Here is a 17,595-nt window from a genome sequence, read left to right as displayed (position 1 = left end):
AGTGTTGCCTCTCTCCCCACACACATTACAATTAATGTTAAAGAAATGTCAGTGAAATGTGCTTTCTTTTCATACCATTCGCACCACCATGCTTGCATACCTTGGATGCTTACTTGACATTAACATAAGGGCAAAATACAAAAATAATGAGTGTAATTGACACAACCATCATGTGTTTAAAGCAAACAATGGACTGGTGCCTTGCAGATGCCACATTTTTACTGAGCAGTATGGGACCTTTTCAGTGAAGCTTATTTTGTTAATTCTTAATCATATAACCACAAGACCCCATTTACAGGGCTCCTAAGGCTTTACAGATGTACTAAAATTATTGAGAGGGAAATGATGGACTCCTTTAGAGTCAGAAGCCCCCAATATGGCTGTGTACCTTTACATCCACTGACAATGATAAAACTGCACTGAAGGCAATTCTTCACTCAAGGTGCAACCAAAGGCAGGCAGAGTCTGGCAATGCCATTTTGCTGATGTATAAGTTCATGTGCCCTGGTATACAAACCAGGAATATCAAATGGTTAGGGGAACCTTGGAATGGTCTGTAGGGCTGCCTATGGATAGGGGGCTCTGGTTTCGGTACATTACTGTATGCATAACATCTCAAGAGTGGATGTGAACAAATGAAGATGTTTTGTTTTTGGTGCTACCTTGCTTATAAAAGATTTTTAATTTTCAAAACCACTGCACCCACCATTGCAAGAAGGGCAATGTAAATGTAAGTTGAGGGTCTCAACATAACTGACAAGCTCTGATCATAAAATCAATATTTTCAAACCTCAGTATCAAATAAATTATGGGTTAGGGTGTAATGTTATCCCAATGTGTTGCCTCATTCCAAAATCTTTCAAAATCAATATCTAAGGAGCACAATACACACTAGTGATCCTTCTCTGATGTATTATGAAAGTATTTCCTCTAACTAATAAAAATCTAATAATAATGAATTACTATAAGAAAGGAAAATTACTGAAATGCTCAAATTAACTCTGTTTCATTCAATGAGTTAAATATGTGTGTAAGAGTTATGTATCCATTAAAGATTATGCACCTCCAAACACTATTCTGAGATCACAACTCTTACTTAAACTCTTTCCCTAGGTTCTACTGTTAGATTACTTTAAAGTGAATTCTCTCCATTCATCCATTTCAAATCTGTCCATATATACACTCGCTGATCATTCTTCATGTGAGGTCCTTCCCTTCTCAAAACAACAAAACTATGTTACTGACACAACTTTTATCAACCCTACATCTGCTACAACCTCGTATATTTTTGTTTCAAGTTATAGGTATGATCACCTCACTACTGAGCAACCTTTCCTCCCATTTATCAACAAATGCATACGGGATTTATGACTCACTTTTCAAGAGATGAAATCTATCACATTTTAAATTCATTCAGTTAAAATGCACACAATACCTTACCTGGTTTCATCTTAAAAATTTTTTTATGCTGCCTTTGTTACACAGACTGAACTGACTCAAATATTTCAATATTAGCATTGCAGGCAGCAAACATCCTGCAGCAGGTGGCATACTTCCATTTCTTTGGAGCTTGCAGTCTAAGCATACTTTTTATTGTTATAATCATAAGAACACACTTGCACTTGTGGTAAAAATGGAAAAAACACGTGAAGAGACTAGCAATTGGGAAAAGGTGCGAGACAAGAATGAAGATAAGGTGGCAAGGTGTGGTGAAGGAATGTATGTTTAACAGATGGGCTTCTACAGGAGAGTGGGTAAAGATGTGCAGTTCCATGATGCTCTGAGATTTTATGTAAACTACCCTGCAATGCTGTGAAACAACTACATGGGCCATAAGTATAAATCCCTCCTTACAACCAGATTCTAGCTTCTGAAAAGCTTTGTGTACCATGCTCATGTAAGGAAAGTCTTTCTGACCCATCATCCCTCCTCCTGACTGAAGCTGTTGATGTGGCAACTGATGTTAATTAATTAATCTGGTCCATCAAAGACCCCAGACTAAGATAAACCTGTTCTCATGAAAAATTCATATCTTAGAGAGTATGAAACAGCTTAACGGATGTATGATACAACAGCAATACAGACTGTGCCCAACCCAAAATCACAATGCTTTAATGGGATGTGTCCTTCCTCATTACTACTAATTCTACATTCATTTTGTTATTTCCTCCCTCATTACTACTCATTTTACATTCACTGTTACTTCCTTTCTTTTACATATATCCTCCTTTTCTGCCTCATTGAGGTAGCATCAGGTATTAAACCTTCAATGGAATATCCTCTTCTGCCCACTCTTGCCCCTCTGAGTTGCCTTCAACAACAAGCATACATGGGAAAGTCTCTATCCCCTACTCCCAGAGGTATAACCTTGTGATCTAAATCTACAGAGCTCTGTCTTTCCTTCCTTTCATCCACTAGAGAGTTTTCCATTCCATGCAATATCACATTTACTTTCTCATCAACTTTTCATGCATATCTCATTGTAACCAAACATTACTATTTTGCACTTTCAATTTCCCACACATGTATTTACTCCTCTTCCCAACCTATTTTACCTTGGGCTGCTTCTCTATACTTCTAATTTCTGGTCAGAGTAGAAAAATGAAAACAAGCAAGACTAGAATCAAGGCAAAACAAAAGACAAAAACAATGCCTGAAAGACTTCAATTTAACAAGAAACCCCAACATTAAGTTGCAGTACCAATGTCTTTCTCTATATTATCACACTATATATACAGCCTTTAACTTTGCAGAAAGGTAAAGGCTTTGATCTTCTTTTACAAGGAGCTCTATAACGAACAAGTTTTTCTGTAGGTAGAACTAATGTACAAAACAGAAGGTAGTTCTTAAGTTGCTATACCTTTCAATGCTGCAAAACTGACTCATTTTAGATGACGTAACTGTAAACTAGGAAAGATTTCTAAGTGTCTACAGTGAAGACCTGATTTTAAGTACTGAGTCAATAAATGGTATGTCCATTCAGGAATACGCTGAAAGGTTGTGATGATATCCAAAGTAGGCATGGTGCTATCCCTAAATTGGAATAATTTCAGTGCTAATAGAAGTTAATTTGAGATATTCAAAGCGTTTCATAATTTGCATAATATCAAAATGCATGGTAAAGCTACTAGTATTGATACACAAGCTGCTGAAAATTATCCTGAAGCACCAAAGAAAACTGAAGAGGGCAGGTATACACCTTGATAAGTTTTATGTCCAAATGACAGAACACTACTGGAAGCATTAATCAGAATAGTCATTTCTGGTGAAGATAAGACAATGCAACACCAGAGGCTGATTACATCACTGGCATCAAATGCACCTAATGAAGGAGTTACTCCACAGCTCCCATCCTCATGACCAAATGTATGCAACATAAAGATACAGTTGACTACAACTGTCTAAATACTTTTTCACATCTGAAGCAAGTTTGTAAATACTTACAGATAATGATCCAAACTGTACATGTAGCCTTTCAGTTCCATATGAGTAAAGGACATGATCCACAACTAGTAAAATCTGTACTGTATCAAGAGAAAAAGAATGCATTCTTGGAGGCAATCTTTGGATAGCTGTGAATAAAAGCAAGGTTGTTAGGTTTAGCAGTGGAGAGAGACATTTGTACATTTAAATAGAGAAAATTTGGAGGAAGAAGGGTTTTAGATACCTGGGAATCGAAATGGCAACAAATACAACCATGGAGATGGGTCAAAGAGATGGCGAGGAGGCTAAAGTTCTAGGAGCATTGAGGACTGAGTGTAAAGAGAGGTTGTTATCTGGAAGGGCAAAAATGGGAGTTTCAATGAAGTGTACAGTAATCCCAACAATGTTGTATGGAAGTGAGACTTGAGCTATTGATGAGAATGCATGGAGGGGGGTGATTGTGCTGGAAATGAAATGTGTGAGAACAATATGTGGTGTGAGGAGAGTTGATAATAGGGTGAGGGGGGTTCCCCTCCAGCAGGAAAATAACAATGGAGAAAGGGGCTGCAGCAGATAAATATAACTCCAATGGTAAAGCACACAATCTGATTGCACTTCCATCTCCTGCCTAGTAATGCTCTCACATCTCCCCACATAACCAACTCATACCAAACCCACACTGCATTTGGTTAGTGTTGAAAATATCATTATGATTTTTTTGTATTTGTGACTTAATTAGGCATTACTTTTTACATTCTGTGGGGATGGGAGAAAGAATGCCATCCTCTTGTCTCCAGTGTGTTCTAAACGGCAACTAAGAAGAACAAGAGCAGGGGCCTAGAAATCTTTTCATGCTTTGTCATTACTTTTTAAAACAACTTTTTAAAACAGAGAAGCAAGGAGCCAAGCAAGGATTTTTCACGAAGGCCCAGTCTTCTATTCCTGATGCTACCTCACTAAGGCGGTAAATGTTAAAAATGTTTAAAAAAAGATTGTCTGCAGTGAGAACAATATTGAACAAGATAATAATGACAATAACAGCCAATTTTCAAGCTGCTACGACTCTGTTAATGAAACTAAATCACTTCGCAGATGTAATGGCAAATGTGGAAAGACTTGAGTACCCAAAATCCATAATAAATGTAATATGCTGAAACATATTATGATCATTCAGAAGGCATAAGGTTTATATGAGAATTTAAAGAGTTAATGTGGTGAAAGTTCTGAAATGGAATCTTTTAGTGCAATTAAAGATATCAGGATTTAAAGAGTTGACATGGTGAAAGTTCTGAAATAGAATCTTTAAGTGTTATTAACGAGTGGTTTGGGAATTTCAAAAGGTTTTTAGCGCATATAAAAGGTGGTATGAGAAATTCAAAATGTTTCATAGTCTACATGATGTTAGTGTAGATGGTGAAGTTAACAGTGCCTGATACAGAGGCAGCTAATCAATATTCTGAAATTCTGAAGAAATTCAACAAAGACAGGAAGTGCACAGTACAACAAGTGTCTATGTCAACAAGATAAGACTCTGCTGGTTGTGCATGCCAGAGAGAACATTCAGTTCAAAAACCAAAAGCTGGAAACATTATTTGCAATGAGTGCAACAAGAGAGTTAAGCCAAAGCTCTCATCCTCAAGGGAAGGAACAGGACCAACAGTATGCTATAGAGGATGGGGATGTAAATGTCTGAAGCTTTTCCACATTTTTGACCAGTTCTGCAAATTCTTTGTAATATTGATCCAAAATGTGAATGCAGTCTTAAATTTTCTAAAGAGTTAAACAATGCTGAATGAACTACAAGTTGCTATATAAAGTGATACTGAGCTGATCAAAGCAACTATCACAACATATTTGTTTTTGAAAGTTTGCTTCATCAGCAAAATAAGCATGTAAAAAAAATGCTCCTGTGTTTGTAGCAGCAAAAATTACTTGGGGTAAAGCAGAAAATCTTATTGCTTCTCCCCCCCCCAGCCTTCACACAATGATAACCTGTCTCTCGTAAGTGTTAAAAATATTATCACTACTTTCATTTTAGTGTCTTACTTTCAGAATCATCATTTTATCATATTATCACATTTCCATTAAATATGTTGAAAAAAAATTCAGCATACTTATGTTTTAATCAAGCCTGACAGCCAAAATATTATTCATATGAACATATTCCAATTATGTAAAGTCTATGTCAAAACGGGTTTTGTTAAGTGTAATTTTGCTGCATGAATAACTTTTTAACGCTACCTCGCTAATGCGGGAAATGGCGAATAGTTTGAAAGAAAGAAAAGATTTATATTATATGGCTAGGTTTGAGAGAATTCTAAAAAGGTTAAAGTTTATCAAAAAGGCACAATTCTAGTTTATGGTCCAATATCCTGGAGCATATCAGCCAGTGCCACATAGACTTCGCAAAGACATCCCTTACTATGATTTCTACATGCTGGGTTACTGCTACAATCTCCTAATTGATGGAGAGTCTTGGCACAAAGATAGAATTAAATGGTTAGAGCTATACTGTATTTCCCCATGTATGTTTGTCTTTCTAGTTACAAATGTTTTTTTCTGACAAATTTTTCAATGTGTTGATATAATGGAAATAACAAAAAACTTGGGATATTTAAGTATAAATGTAAGACTAAAGCATTATGTATTAGAAAGGTTAAAAGTTGTAAGTTAAGGTATGTCCAATACTCATAGTAACTTCTGCAATGGTACAAGGTTATGGAGGACAGCAAGGTAAAGGTAAAATCAGAATAACAAGATGTTGAAAAGCACGCTTTATCAAGTGGTTTAAAGTCTGAGGCTTTAATGACACACACAAAAGTGAGAATAAGGTACAAAAAATTTAGGTCCATTACAAATAGTGCAGCAAACATATATATAATGAGAAGAAAGATGGGAAAAATGAAAAAGCATAAAATGAAGACAGAAACAAGCCACCTAGAGAAAAATACTGAACGTATCAAATGAAGGAGAAAACATTTACTTATTTATCATGAGATTATAAAAATACAAAATTGCTAAAGAAACTGGAATAATTGTTGTTAGAAACATTGGTAGTTGAGTGGTTACTGTTCACAAGTATATGCTTGTGGGTTTCAGTCATGTTCTGGCATGCCTTCGTGAGTGCATACCCAGTTCTAAGTGACTGAGAAATCAAAGGCAAGTCATATGTTGTCAGTGAAATTATTTTCTAATACTTTCCTTTCTTTCAAACTATTCGCCATTTCCCACATTAGCGAGGTAGCGTTAAGAACAGAGGACTGGGCCTTTGAGGGAATACCCTCACCTGGCCCAATCAGATACAAAATTGGTATGCATCAACCATGCAAAATCCCTTCTGAAAATAATGATATACCAACTCCAATGAAAAAGATAAAGAAAAAATGTACAAATGGATGAGGACCAGGAAGTAAAGCAAAGTACTATCACTCATTACATCATAATGGGGTGCAGCACATGCATGCTCTTTAGGATAATCTACAGGCTTGTACATCATTTTCCCACAAAAATGAAGAGACAGCTGATGTCCAATGATACCCTTGTATTTCAAAGACTGCATTTTTTTTACTAAAACTTTTAAAAAGTTTCAAATAAAAACACTCACGTACTCTAAAATACTAGCTTATTATAACAAAACCATACACCTTAACATTATTTTTCATGCTATTATTTCATTCTGCAAACAGTGATGTGGCATGAAAAGTATCCCTACTTCTGTTAATTTTAGAACTGTCAAGGACAAATTCTCAGCCAGTAACTAAAAAACTGCTAACAGCAGGAAGGGTATGTATATACATGTGTATGTGGGTGGGTTGGGCCACATATACATATCAACATATACATTCATATACATATCAACATATATATACACAAACATATCTACACATGTACATATTCATACCTGCTTGCCTTCATCTATTCCTGTTGCTAACCCGCCACACAGGAAACAGCATCCCTAACCCCTGCTTCAGCCAGGTAGTGCCAAGAAAGCAGACAAAAAAAGCCACATTCATTCACATTCAGTCTCTAGCTGTCAAGCGTAATTCAATGAAACCACAGCTCCCTATCCAGGCCCCACAGACCTTTCCATGGTTTATCCCTGATGCTTCACATGCCCTAGTTCAATCCACTGACAGTACATCGACCCCGGTATACCACATCATTTGAATTCACTCTATTCCTTGCACGCCTCTCACCCTCCTATACGTTCAGGCCCCGATTGCTCAAAACCTCTTACAATCTATCTTTCCACCTCCAATTTGGTCTCCTGCTTCTTCTTCCCTCCACCTCTGACACACATATCCTCTTTGTCAATCTTTCCTCACTCATTCTCTCTATATGTCCAAACCATTTCAATACACACTCTTCTGCTCTTTTTTATTTACACACATCTCTCTTAACTTTTCATTACTTACTCAATCAAACAACCTCACACCACATATTATCCTCAAACATTTCATTTCCAACACATCCACCCTCCTATGTACAGCCCTATCTATAGTCCATGGCTCACATCCATATAACAATTTTGGAACTACTATTCCTTCAAACATACCCATTTTTGCTCTCAGATAAAACATTCTCTCCCTCTACACATTCTTCATCGTTCCCAGAACCTTCGCCCCCTCCCCCACTCTGTGACTCATTTCTGCTTCCAAGGTTCAATTCATTGCCAAGAGAATGAATTATGGAACTTCTGTTGGAGTTAGTAACTAATTCTGTTGCCAAGACAAAGGGCTCAAGATATAGTAGTGCAGGCTCGTCCCAACACTTCTGTTCTTCCAGTACCTAACTTTTTCCCTGTTTCACCTGAAAGGTGAATTCCATCTAGTTAGTAATTCTCCTAATATCTTACTCCTCTTGGAGATATAACTTTCTAATGACGTTTCCACACTCTTGAAAATTTAACCTATAGTCTATACCCATATTTCAATTCCTGTTCCTATTCACAACAATACAGATGCAGCATACCTGAGTACCTAGAACCTCCATATGTTTCATTTACTGTCCTACTTCTGCAAACCTACAGCATTCTTCTACTCTCTAATCTACGCTTTGAGGTCATATCATTAACCTGAGGTCTTCACTTAGAATCCAATATATACCAGTAAAGATGCTGAAATCATTCCCAAATTCTCAGTTAATTATATCAAATTATCATGTTCCAAACTGTCATAACAGTTCTTTCTGAACTCTGGACTTCCATTTCACCAGCAATCTCTCATACTATACCAGCACAATTTCAACCCAACTGGTTCAACTGAATATATTCTTACAGAGGTCTATATACTCAATGCATCTCTGATCTAAATAGCCCCTCTATGTGCTAACAATGGTACTTTGGTTTAACGGACAGGATTATAACAATGGCACTTTGCTTTTACTGACAGGATCAACATTTTTATTTTATCCTTGGGAATATTGCTGCCTTCCCCAGGGTAACGTTTCTGTCTGTCTGAGTTTACAGAAAAAGTTAATTTATTAGCTACATACACATATACCTCTTCTTCTGTAACACCTTTTCATCCAACCCATGTTGCATTATCTCATGTTCTAAGGCCAATTCAACAAGGGATAATTCTTTAATAACAGTTAATTTGCTTTCATTTTAATTCATAACCTCTCCATCTGTTCTCATCATGTGGTGTTTCTTTGGGTTCTATTCTGTCTCCTACCCTCTTCCTCATTATCAATGACTTCTTTCCTCACTCATCAAGACTCAACTCAGTTCACACAATCAATAATAACTCGACAGTATTCTTCCACGACTTTCAATTCTGCTCTATCTTCTCTTGTGCGAAGAAACTCTCATCTAAACTACCTCCTTGCAACAGCATCTGAACAGAATTTCCTTTAGGGCAAGTGTAACCTAACAGAGTCTCTTTCTAAAACTCATACAGAATTTTCAATCTCTACTGATGGCTCTACATTTCCACCACATTGGGCAATAAGCAAACTTGGTACAAACAAAACAACTAATCAAGCTGTGAACCCCAACAAGACATAAATAGCTAAGTCTAACTATAAAAATTGGGAATCTCATTCTTTTTTTGCAAGCAGTTACTCCACTTAAACAAAGGGCATGAATGGACACTGCTCTTGCATCTGAGGAGACTCTAACTCCACATACTTAACAAAATTTAGTCATACAATCTAACTTATCAGTTCTTAATTCATGATTTCATAACTTGACCAAATATCTGTTTGTCAAGACTTGTGACCATTCACAACATAAGAGAGGGTTAACCTATCAATGCTTCCTTCCTTAAGGCATGTTTTTCCTAATAACTACAACCTGACCCTTTTTAAAAGATAAGCTTTCCACTTCATCAAAAATATGTGACTATTATTTTCCTTTTCACCTCTCATCTTCCTTTTTTCATTCATGGCTTGGCCTCTGCTAGGACTTCTTTCCATGTTTAACACGTCATAAAATAGCTGCACTGCAGTAAATGACTTAAGTGATGGAAAATCAACACATGAAGCAAAAAGAAGTTGTAAATGGACATGCCTGTGCACACCAAAGCTTGAGCCGAGAAAATCAATAGCTTATTAAGTCCAACAAACATGTGTGTATGCAGCATTTATGTGCTTGATAATCATTAAAATGATTAAAGCATGATTTGGAATGTGTTAACAGTACAGTACAAAGGAATGATCCTATAAAAAGCTAAGAGGATGATGGAGATGTTGTATACATACATTACTCTGGGGTCTGTTCTTTTCAGGAACTCCATCAATGGGGTGGCCACAGCAAAAGTCTCAATAACTGGTAAACTCCAGTGCCACTTCTCAGCCTTAAGTGCCTCAACCTTAAAAGGCCACTCTTACATAATGTTCCTAATGTTTCATAGTTTCCTGCATAAATCAACTTCAAGATCTTATACAAAGTTAGGGGGAATAAAAAATGAAAGAAATCACAGCTAATGAAAGGGCAGGAAAAGTAATATCATTTCTTCAAATCATTTCTTTGGGTATATTTACAAAACATACTACCTAACGGTTAATTATGATTTGTGAAATCCGAACTATCCCTCTAGGATTATCAATCTTTCAGTACCAACCTCATCTATATTCCCTTATATCTCATTTCAAACATCTTTTCATGACCCCTCTGTACACCTCCTCTCCTGATAACTCTCACACTATTCACACACTCTTACTTCAAGCAAGTAGCAACTCCTATGCTATAGTTTACAAAATTTCTCTTCCAAATATTGAGTTGCTGCTGAGTCTTCAATACTTGGTGAGCTACCCTTGTTTCAGCAGTCTTCAATACCTGGTGTTTCTTTTGTTTCAAAGCTAGAAATATTGTGCATTATGGCTTCTATGAGATGATTAGAATGTTTAACCCATTAATTGCTCTGAGCCATAATCATGGAGCTATGTTGTAGACTGCTCTAAGCCTTGATCATGGCTCATTCTGAATTCCCAGCTGATGTATGATACCATATTCAAACTGAAGAAGCCACTAGCAACCAAAAAATACAGCTAGAAAAATATCATGCTTCAAATAACCCATAAATTGGCAAAGAAAATGTGACTTTGTCATCAACTGGGAAGGCATATTTATGCAGCAACTATTGTAGACAATATCACAGTAAAGAAACAATTTCTCTTGCATTATTGTTTACTTTTATTATATAAATGTTTTATTCATCTACTCACATATAAAATGTTCTGTATAAATGATATGTAAATGCATAAATAATGTGAATGAAATAAAAGGAATACATATAAGTAAAAAACATGTAAATGATACGTATGAGATGTGTGATATCACGCATGATATAAAAACAGAAAGTGTGCAATATATCTAGGTATTTGCAGGGGGGGGGGGGAGAAAAGTATACTATCATATACACAATGGGGATCCTTTCTGCCATTCAGGGCCTCCATATCCCTCACTAATAAAGATAAACATATACTATGTTTTAGCATTTTCTTAATCTATGTTACAGACACATTCTGTAAGGGGGGGGGGATGGAATTGTATTTTTCTGCACATAGGGCAAGTAAATCTGCAAACAAAATACACAATGACAGGGTAAATGGTGATATGAACAAGATGATGGGACATGAAAATTACTAAAATCTTTGGAATATTGTTGGATGGCAAAGCTGTAAAGTTCCAAACTTCAATTATGCAGAAAGCAATTTTGATAACGAGAGAAGGATCACACTTGAAAATCTCTGTGGCTGGCAAAGGATCACTGTTGAGAATCTGAGAGGCTGATAAGTTACTGATGCTCCAAGGAGTTTAGTTAAAAAAGCAAGATATTGCCAAACATGAAAACATGCTAATGCTTGTGAAATGTGATTGAAGAAAAAACTACAAAACCTAAACCTTAAAATGTCTTGGGAGAATTTTAAAAAGGATGGAAAATTGAAGGCTGATGTGAAGTTTTGAAAAGTAAGAAAATACTAATGCTCTATGGACAGTATTGATAAGAAGTGCCTGCTAACAGGTGTTACTGGACTTTGTTTTAAGCTATGGAAGAAAAACAAGGGTAAGGATAAAATATGCCTGGAGTCTGTAAAGGATGGTGCAGGAATATAGGTACTGTAGATGAAGTGGGTGGACAGAATGAAATAGCACGAGCACAGGAGGGTTGTTAGCACTGGGATGTGTGTGGGTATGTGCAAATATCTGGATTTGTCATGGAGATTGACTGGATCACCCTGATAGATACATGGAAAACTGTACACTAAATATAGATATAAGAGAATCCAACTGTCGTTTCTTCTCTCTTCCCAATGCCTCTCAAACTGGAAAATGTTTCTTTTTTTCAATGATTTTCCAAAGTACTATACTATTGCACACAACCCTTGCATTCAATGAATCATTCTTATATACATATTTTTTAACCTGTTTGTTTATAAATGTACACAGGCTCTAAATATATCAAAAGCTAATTTTACCACAAGTGAAAAGACAATATTTTCAGCTTCAACAGCCTGAAGATTAACTGAAGGCTTACAACAACCAAATGAACAACTGTGGTTCCTAGTTGAACACAAATCTTATCAAAAGGGCAACTGTGAAAGCAACCTGCATGTTTAATGTTTGTCTATTCAAAATTCCACCTATAAAAATCATATATAACTCTGTGGTGAATGCCTCCATTATGCAGAGATGATTGTTTAGAAAGGTAACTACCCTGTATGGATACTGATCAATAACTAGGTATCCTATTATATGGCTATAAACGCTAAATATATTCCAAGTTTCTATCACAATTCATAATAATACAACTGTTAAAAGTACATTCTTCAAAACACTGCCAACGATGAAAAATCATCTTTAGTTCTTTTCTTCCTATTTTCACCGAACCTGTCCTTTTCTTATCTTTATAATATACTTAAAATGTAATAACAACATCAAAAAGATGCCCATGATACTTGAGGCAACTAATATAAAAAGCAGCAAATAGTTAACCACAAAAATATCATAAATGATATTAAATAATATGTCTTACCTTAGTTTGTGGCTGAAACCAGAATCTATATGAAGTGCTTCCAAAACTTACACCATTCTACTATCAAAAGGTACAAGTGGAATCATGGACAGCAAGATTTAAGTTCCATCTTAAAAAATGAGATGAAACCATGACTACTTCATATTCACTCTACAAAACAACAGACTTCAATTATACACGATAAATGAAAGGAATATACTATGCCATATTATGGAACTACACTAAATAAATTAAAACTTGCCATTAATATATCTAGCTGTTTCTGTATCAAGCACATGTTCATCACATTCAAAGCAAGGTGGTATAATGCAGAATCATCCTTAAACTTCCCAATTACCCACACAATTGAAGACCAGTGGCAAATCTTCAGACCTATTTCAAAGGGAAAGAAAAGTATGTTTGAACTTTTTTACAACGAAAACTTACACATAAATAAAGTTCTTCAAACTAATATAACCCAGATGCAATGCCTAAGTAGATTCTACAAATGTTTAATAAAAACTACAGTTTAAGCTGTGCTTTTCACACATAGGATGGCAATAAAAAACAACGTTGAACCTAATGCTGATAAAGTTTCTGAATATTCAACCTCAGATGAAGTTTATTGGTGAAACCCTGTAGATATGAACTTCAATACTAAATGGAGCAGGCTTTAGTTACATACAAATTGATCAAGAGAACTACTCGTTTTAATTCTTGTATGTTGTAAATCCTCCTCGTAGTCCAATGATGGAAAGTGATCTCCACACATATTAAGGTTTTCCAGTATCCCCTATGGAATGCTTACTAGCAGGGCCTTATTTCATATTTCTATCAGTCACTGTCAGCAGATAACAAGGGCCTTTGGAAAACTTTGAAACTGTAAACTATTTACTAATTCATATTATGTATATTCTGGCACTACACATATTTGCTGGGAATATGAGCTGCAGATTATACTAACTACACTAGGGCCATATACTAAAGATATAAAACAACCTAAATAAACTAAATAATATCAAAACAGCTATCAATGGCTATCAATGACACTCTCCCAACACATAAACAAACATGGCAGATAATGAATTCATATCCTTTGTATAAATTTTTCTTTTAATTATATATCAACAAAAATATCTAGCAAATGTTTTGTTTCTGAAATAAGTTTATCATGATATTCAATTCCAAATGTAATTACTTTTCTTTCCCTTCAAATGGGTAATCTTAGTTGATGTTACTGAATTATGTTCAAAAAGTTTTATATCTACCATACAACGTCATTTACCATTTGTGAAATTGATAGTCAATGGGGCAAATATCATTATTACACTTGCCTTATGAGAAAAGCAGACTACTTACAAGATGATCACTTGTTATAAATGATAAGGTCAAAAACATAAGATGGAGGTAGGCTGTTTTTGGAGAGCATTTTTCTTGGTAGCTTATAAATATGTTAAAATGCTCAAAGACATCTAATGTATCTGAGGTATTAACTCTCAAATACTTAAACCTTTTGCTAATTAATAAATCTTGTGTTTCTCTGGCTGGAAATGCACCAAATTTTTTGCAACAAGTAACAAAGTAAACAGGGTGATATGGCAAGTCCTCTACTAGCACAGAAACATAGTTACTAATTTAACAAACTGTAGATTAATATTATCTTAACATTACTTATAAATATCAACCAGCAGGAATGCTACAGACCACCATACATATACTTCTTTCTTAGCTTATAAAACTTTGTAGCCTATACCAACAAAACACCAAAGCTGCAACAAAAATAATTATCTATGATATTGGAGTAAGCTCCTGTTATTTCTGCCTCTAATGAACAACAATACTTCCATAATGGCAACAACAGTGACCAAATGAACAGAAGCCGGTGGACCTTGGGACAGTATACATTCCTAATACTTTGTCAAATTTTCAATTCAATTAGGAACTCAAATATACTCTCTAAAATACCTTTATATCAATTAATTCTGGTCAACCTATTTTGAACATTTAAAACACAATTCAGACTACACCTCATATTTTTACATGTTTTAAAAAAGGAACAGTCTGAATGACAGTAAAGCTATCAGTTTTGAAAAAAAGTAAAATACATACGAAAACAGTCATCAAAGATATACTGCCCTTTGGGTAAATATTATGTGTCTAAAACTAACAACAAACACGCATTCCACATTTTGTAGCAATTCAATCGTTCCTCTGACTGTCACAGCCTACGTCTCATAAGGGAAAGCTACACTTGGCTAACCCTATTCTCATCTTTTTAAGCATGCCTAGTCCTACATAGTCACCTTCATCTCATTATGGTGAATATCATTACTGAGTAATGAATTATTAATGCTTAGTTTTTGTTTGATTATACTTCATGATCTTTTCTTCCACAAAGAAGTTGCAACCATTCTCAGTAATAGTGAATGCTATAAGCACACCTAAGAAGTAAATTACTGAATCATTTACAGTTTATTATCATTCATGTGAACAACTGAATCTAATGCATATCTATGCTATCGTGAACAATGAAGGGTCATGGATGAATGCAATCTTACCAAACATTGCTTTAAGCATGATAATGGTGTCCTTTCTCTTGTTTTATGCTGGTGCTAAAGTAAAGGGTACTGCTAAGCACCTCTGTCTGCACCAAGATGAGTTTTCCACACTCCAGAGAAGTTTCAGCGAGGTGAAAAACCACCACCACTGATACTCGATGTCGGACTGGTTGCCAAGTTTGTGTTACTAAAGGTTTTTGTGATTTCATCTAAACCACCACTTGAGTCTCCGTTTTGACAATTTTCGATAACTTGGTTGACAAATTCAGTCGTGTGGCCAGCAATCCTATGCTCTGTAAGTAGGAAGGAAATTTCATTTCACTTAAAGTCCTACATAATCTAACAGAATAAGAACAATTGACATGGTTTAATATGTGTAAAGCCAGGTTCAGAGAAAATATTTTGAAACTAGATAACACTGTACTTAATATTTGATTTGTTGAAAACACAGTGGCAAACAAAGAATTCTACACAATAATACAGCTATTGAATATGTAAAGAAGCTGCTAACTGCTTTTACTAAGAAATGTGTTCTTTATTTTTTAAAAAATCGAAGGGCAGATGTCAAATGAATCCCAATCATAAAAACTTAAATACAATTTCTTTTATACCTAATTGTTTCTCCCAGCTTAGTAATGTAGTTTCAAGAACACATTACCAACAACCTCATTTTCACACATTAATTTTCTTGCTGTCATGAATAACATACTGAAATCAGTAGCCACCATCTACAGCCAAGACTCAGACTACTCCATGGTTCACCTTGACTACTTCATTTGTCCTCGGTCAGCCTACTGACAGCATGTTGCCCCTATATACACCTTGTCAATCAGTTAATTCTATCCTATGCACATCTCTCACCCTCCTTGATGTTCAGTCACTGATATCCCGTATGTCTGCCTCAATCCGCCTTCCACATCCTTTTTTGGTTCACCCTCATCCTTGTTTCCTCTACTCTTGGCATGCAGATCCTCTTAGCTAGTCTTTTTCTGCTCATTCTCTCCATATACCTGAACCATTTCCACAAAACTTGGTCCTCTCCCTTAAAAAGAGTTCAATTACAACCAGTGCTCTCTCTTACTCTGTCTTTTCTCACATGATCAACCCTCTTTACAACCACAAACTGTCCACAAGCATTCCTTTCTTCTGTACTCAAGGTGCAAGACACACATCTATACAACACTAAAGGGACTATTATATCTTTAAACACCCATTTTTGCCCTAACAGACAATACCCTTTCCTTCACACTCCTGTGCATTCAGAACTTAAGCCTCCTCTTCCAACCTAAGACTTAATTCAACCTCCATAATTCCATCTACTGCCGTAGCCACTCCCAGGCACCTAAAGCTCTCTACTGCTTCCAGATCCTCCCCATTCCATCTTATTCTAAAACCAACATGTATCATCCCCCTGCTACACCTTAAATTGCTTTCTTTTGTTCACATCTACCCTTAATTTTCTCCACACGCCTAAACTCTACTAGCCTCTGGAGCTTCTCTCTGGAGCCTACCACCAGAGATGTATTATCTGTAGACAAAATTGATTTACTTCCCAAGCACCCCTAAAATAACACAGGCCCAACCCTCACTCTAACACTTTTGCATCTGCCTCTCTCACCACCCTGTCCATAAACAAATCAAACAACAAATATGATGCCACACATCCCTGACACAAAGATGAGTGGACTTTTCTGCCAGCAACACCTCCAGAACTTTTGTCTTATGCCTCACTCATGGGACAGGGTAATTACTGCACTTTTTATGCAATAAATTGCCTTTTTAACTATGAATGTGATGAACTGTTACAACATTCACGATGCATCAGTGATATTCCCTTGAAAGACTTTAAATTTCTTATTTCTTTCCTTCTTTGTATGGAAACAAAAGATAATTTGTACAACTGATTATTATGCACAAAACTGGTATTAAAACATGAGTTTGAGCTATACTACCACTCTTACATGTCAGAGGAGGGAAGACAGGAGAGAATGATCTGATCATTTATTTCTTCCTTTTCTCCATTGTTTATGGTGGCAAGTATGCAGTCTGCTGTGGATGAGAGGGCTTGGGAAATGAGTCAGTTATTATTCGCTGGCTTGGGAAATGAGTCAGTTGTTATTCGCTGATGATACAGTGCTGGTGGCTGATTCGTGTGA

General features: G+C 35.9%; 1 protein-coding gene across 5 annotated transcripts in view; it reads right to left on the bottom strand.

Moving 5' to 3' along the window:
• Nucleotides 1-14,441: 14,441 nt before the first annotated feature.
• REPTOR (repressed by TOR) overlaps nt 14,442-17,595 on the bottom strand; it is a 180,177-nt gene continuing 177,023 nt past the window's right edge. For 4 of the 5 annotated variants that reach the window (XM_071692852.1, XM_071692851.1, XM_071692850.1 and 1 more), the window contains exon 9: nt 15,431-15,732. In XM_071692852.1, coding sequence (XP_071548953.1) covers nt 15,563-15,732 — 170 coding nt within the window. In that variant the 3' untranslated portion in view covers nt 15,431-15,562. Of the gene's footprint in view, nt 15,733-17,595 lie in introns of all 5 variants that reach the window. The other variant, XM_071692854.1, reaches the window with a different exon arrangement.

This window comes from Panulirus ornatus, chromosome 55, assembly GCF_036320965.1.
Source record: "Panulirus ornatus isolate Po-2019 chromosome 55, ASM3632096v1, whole genome shotgun sequence".
In the NCBI taxonomy this organism is placed as follows: domain Eukaryota; kingdom Metazoa; phylum Arthropoda; class Malacostraca; order Decapoda; family Palinuridae; genus Panulirus; species Panulirus ornatus.
The sequence above is the reverse complement of the archived record's forward strand: the minus strand, read 5'-3'. Positions and strand labels throughout refer to the sequence as shown.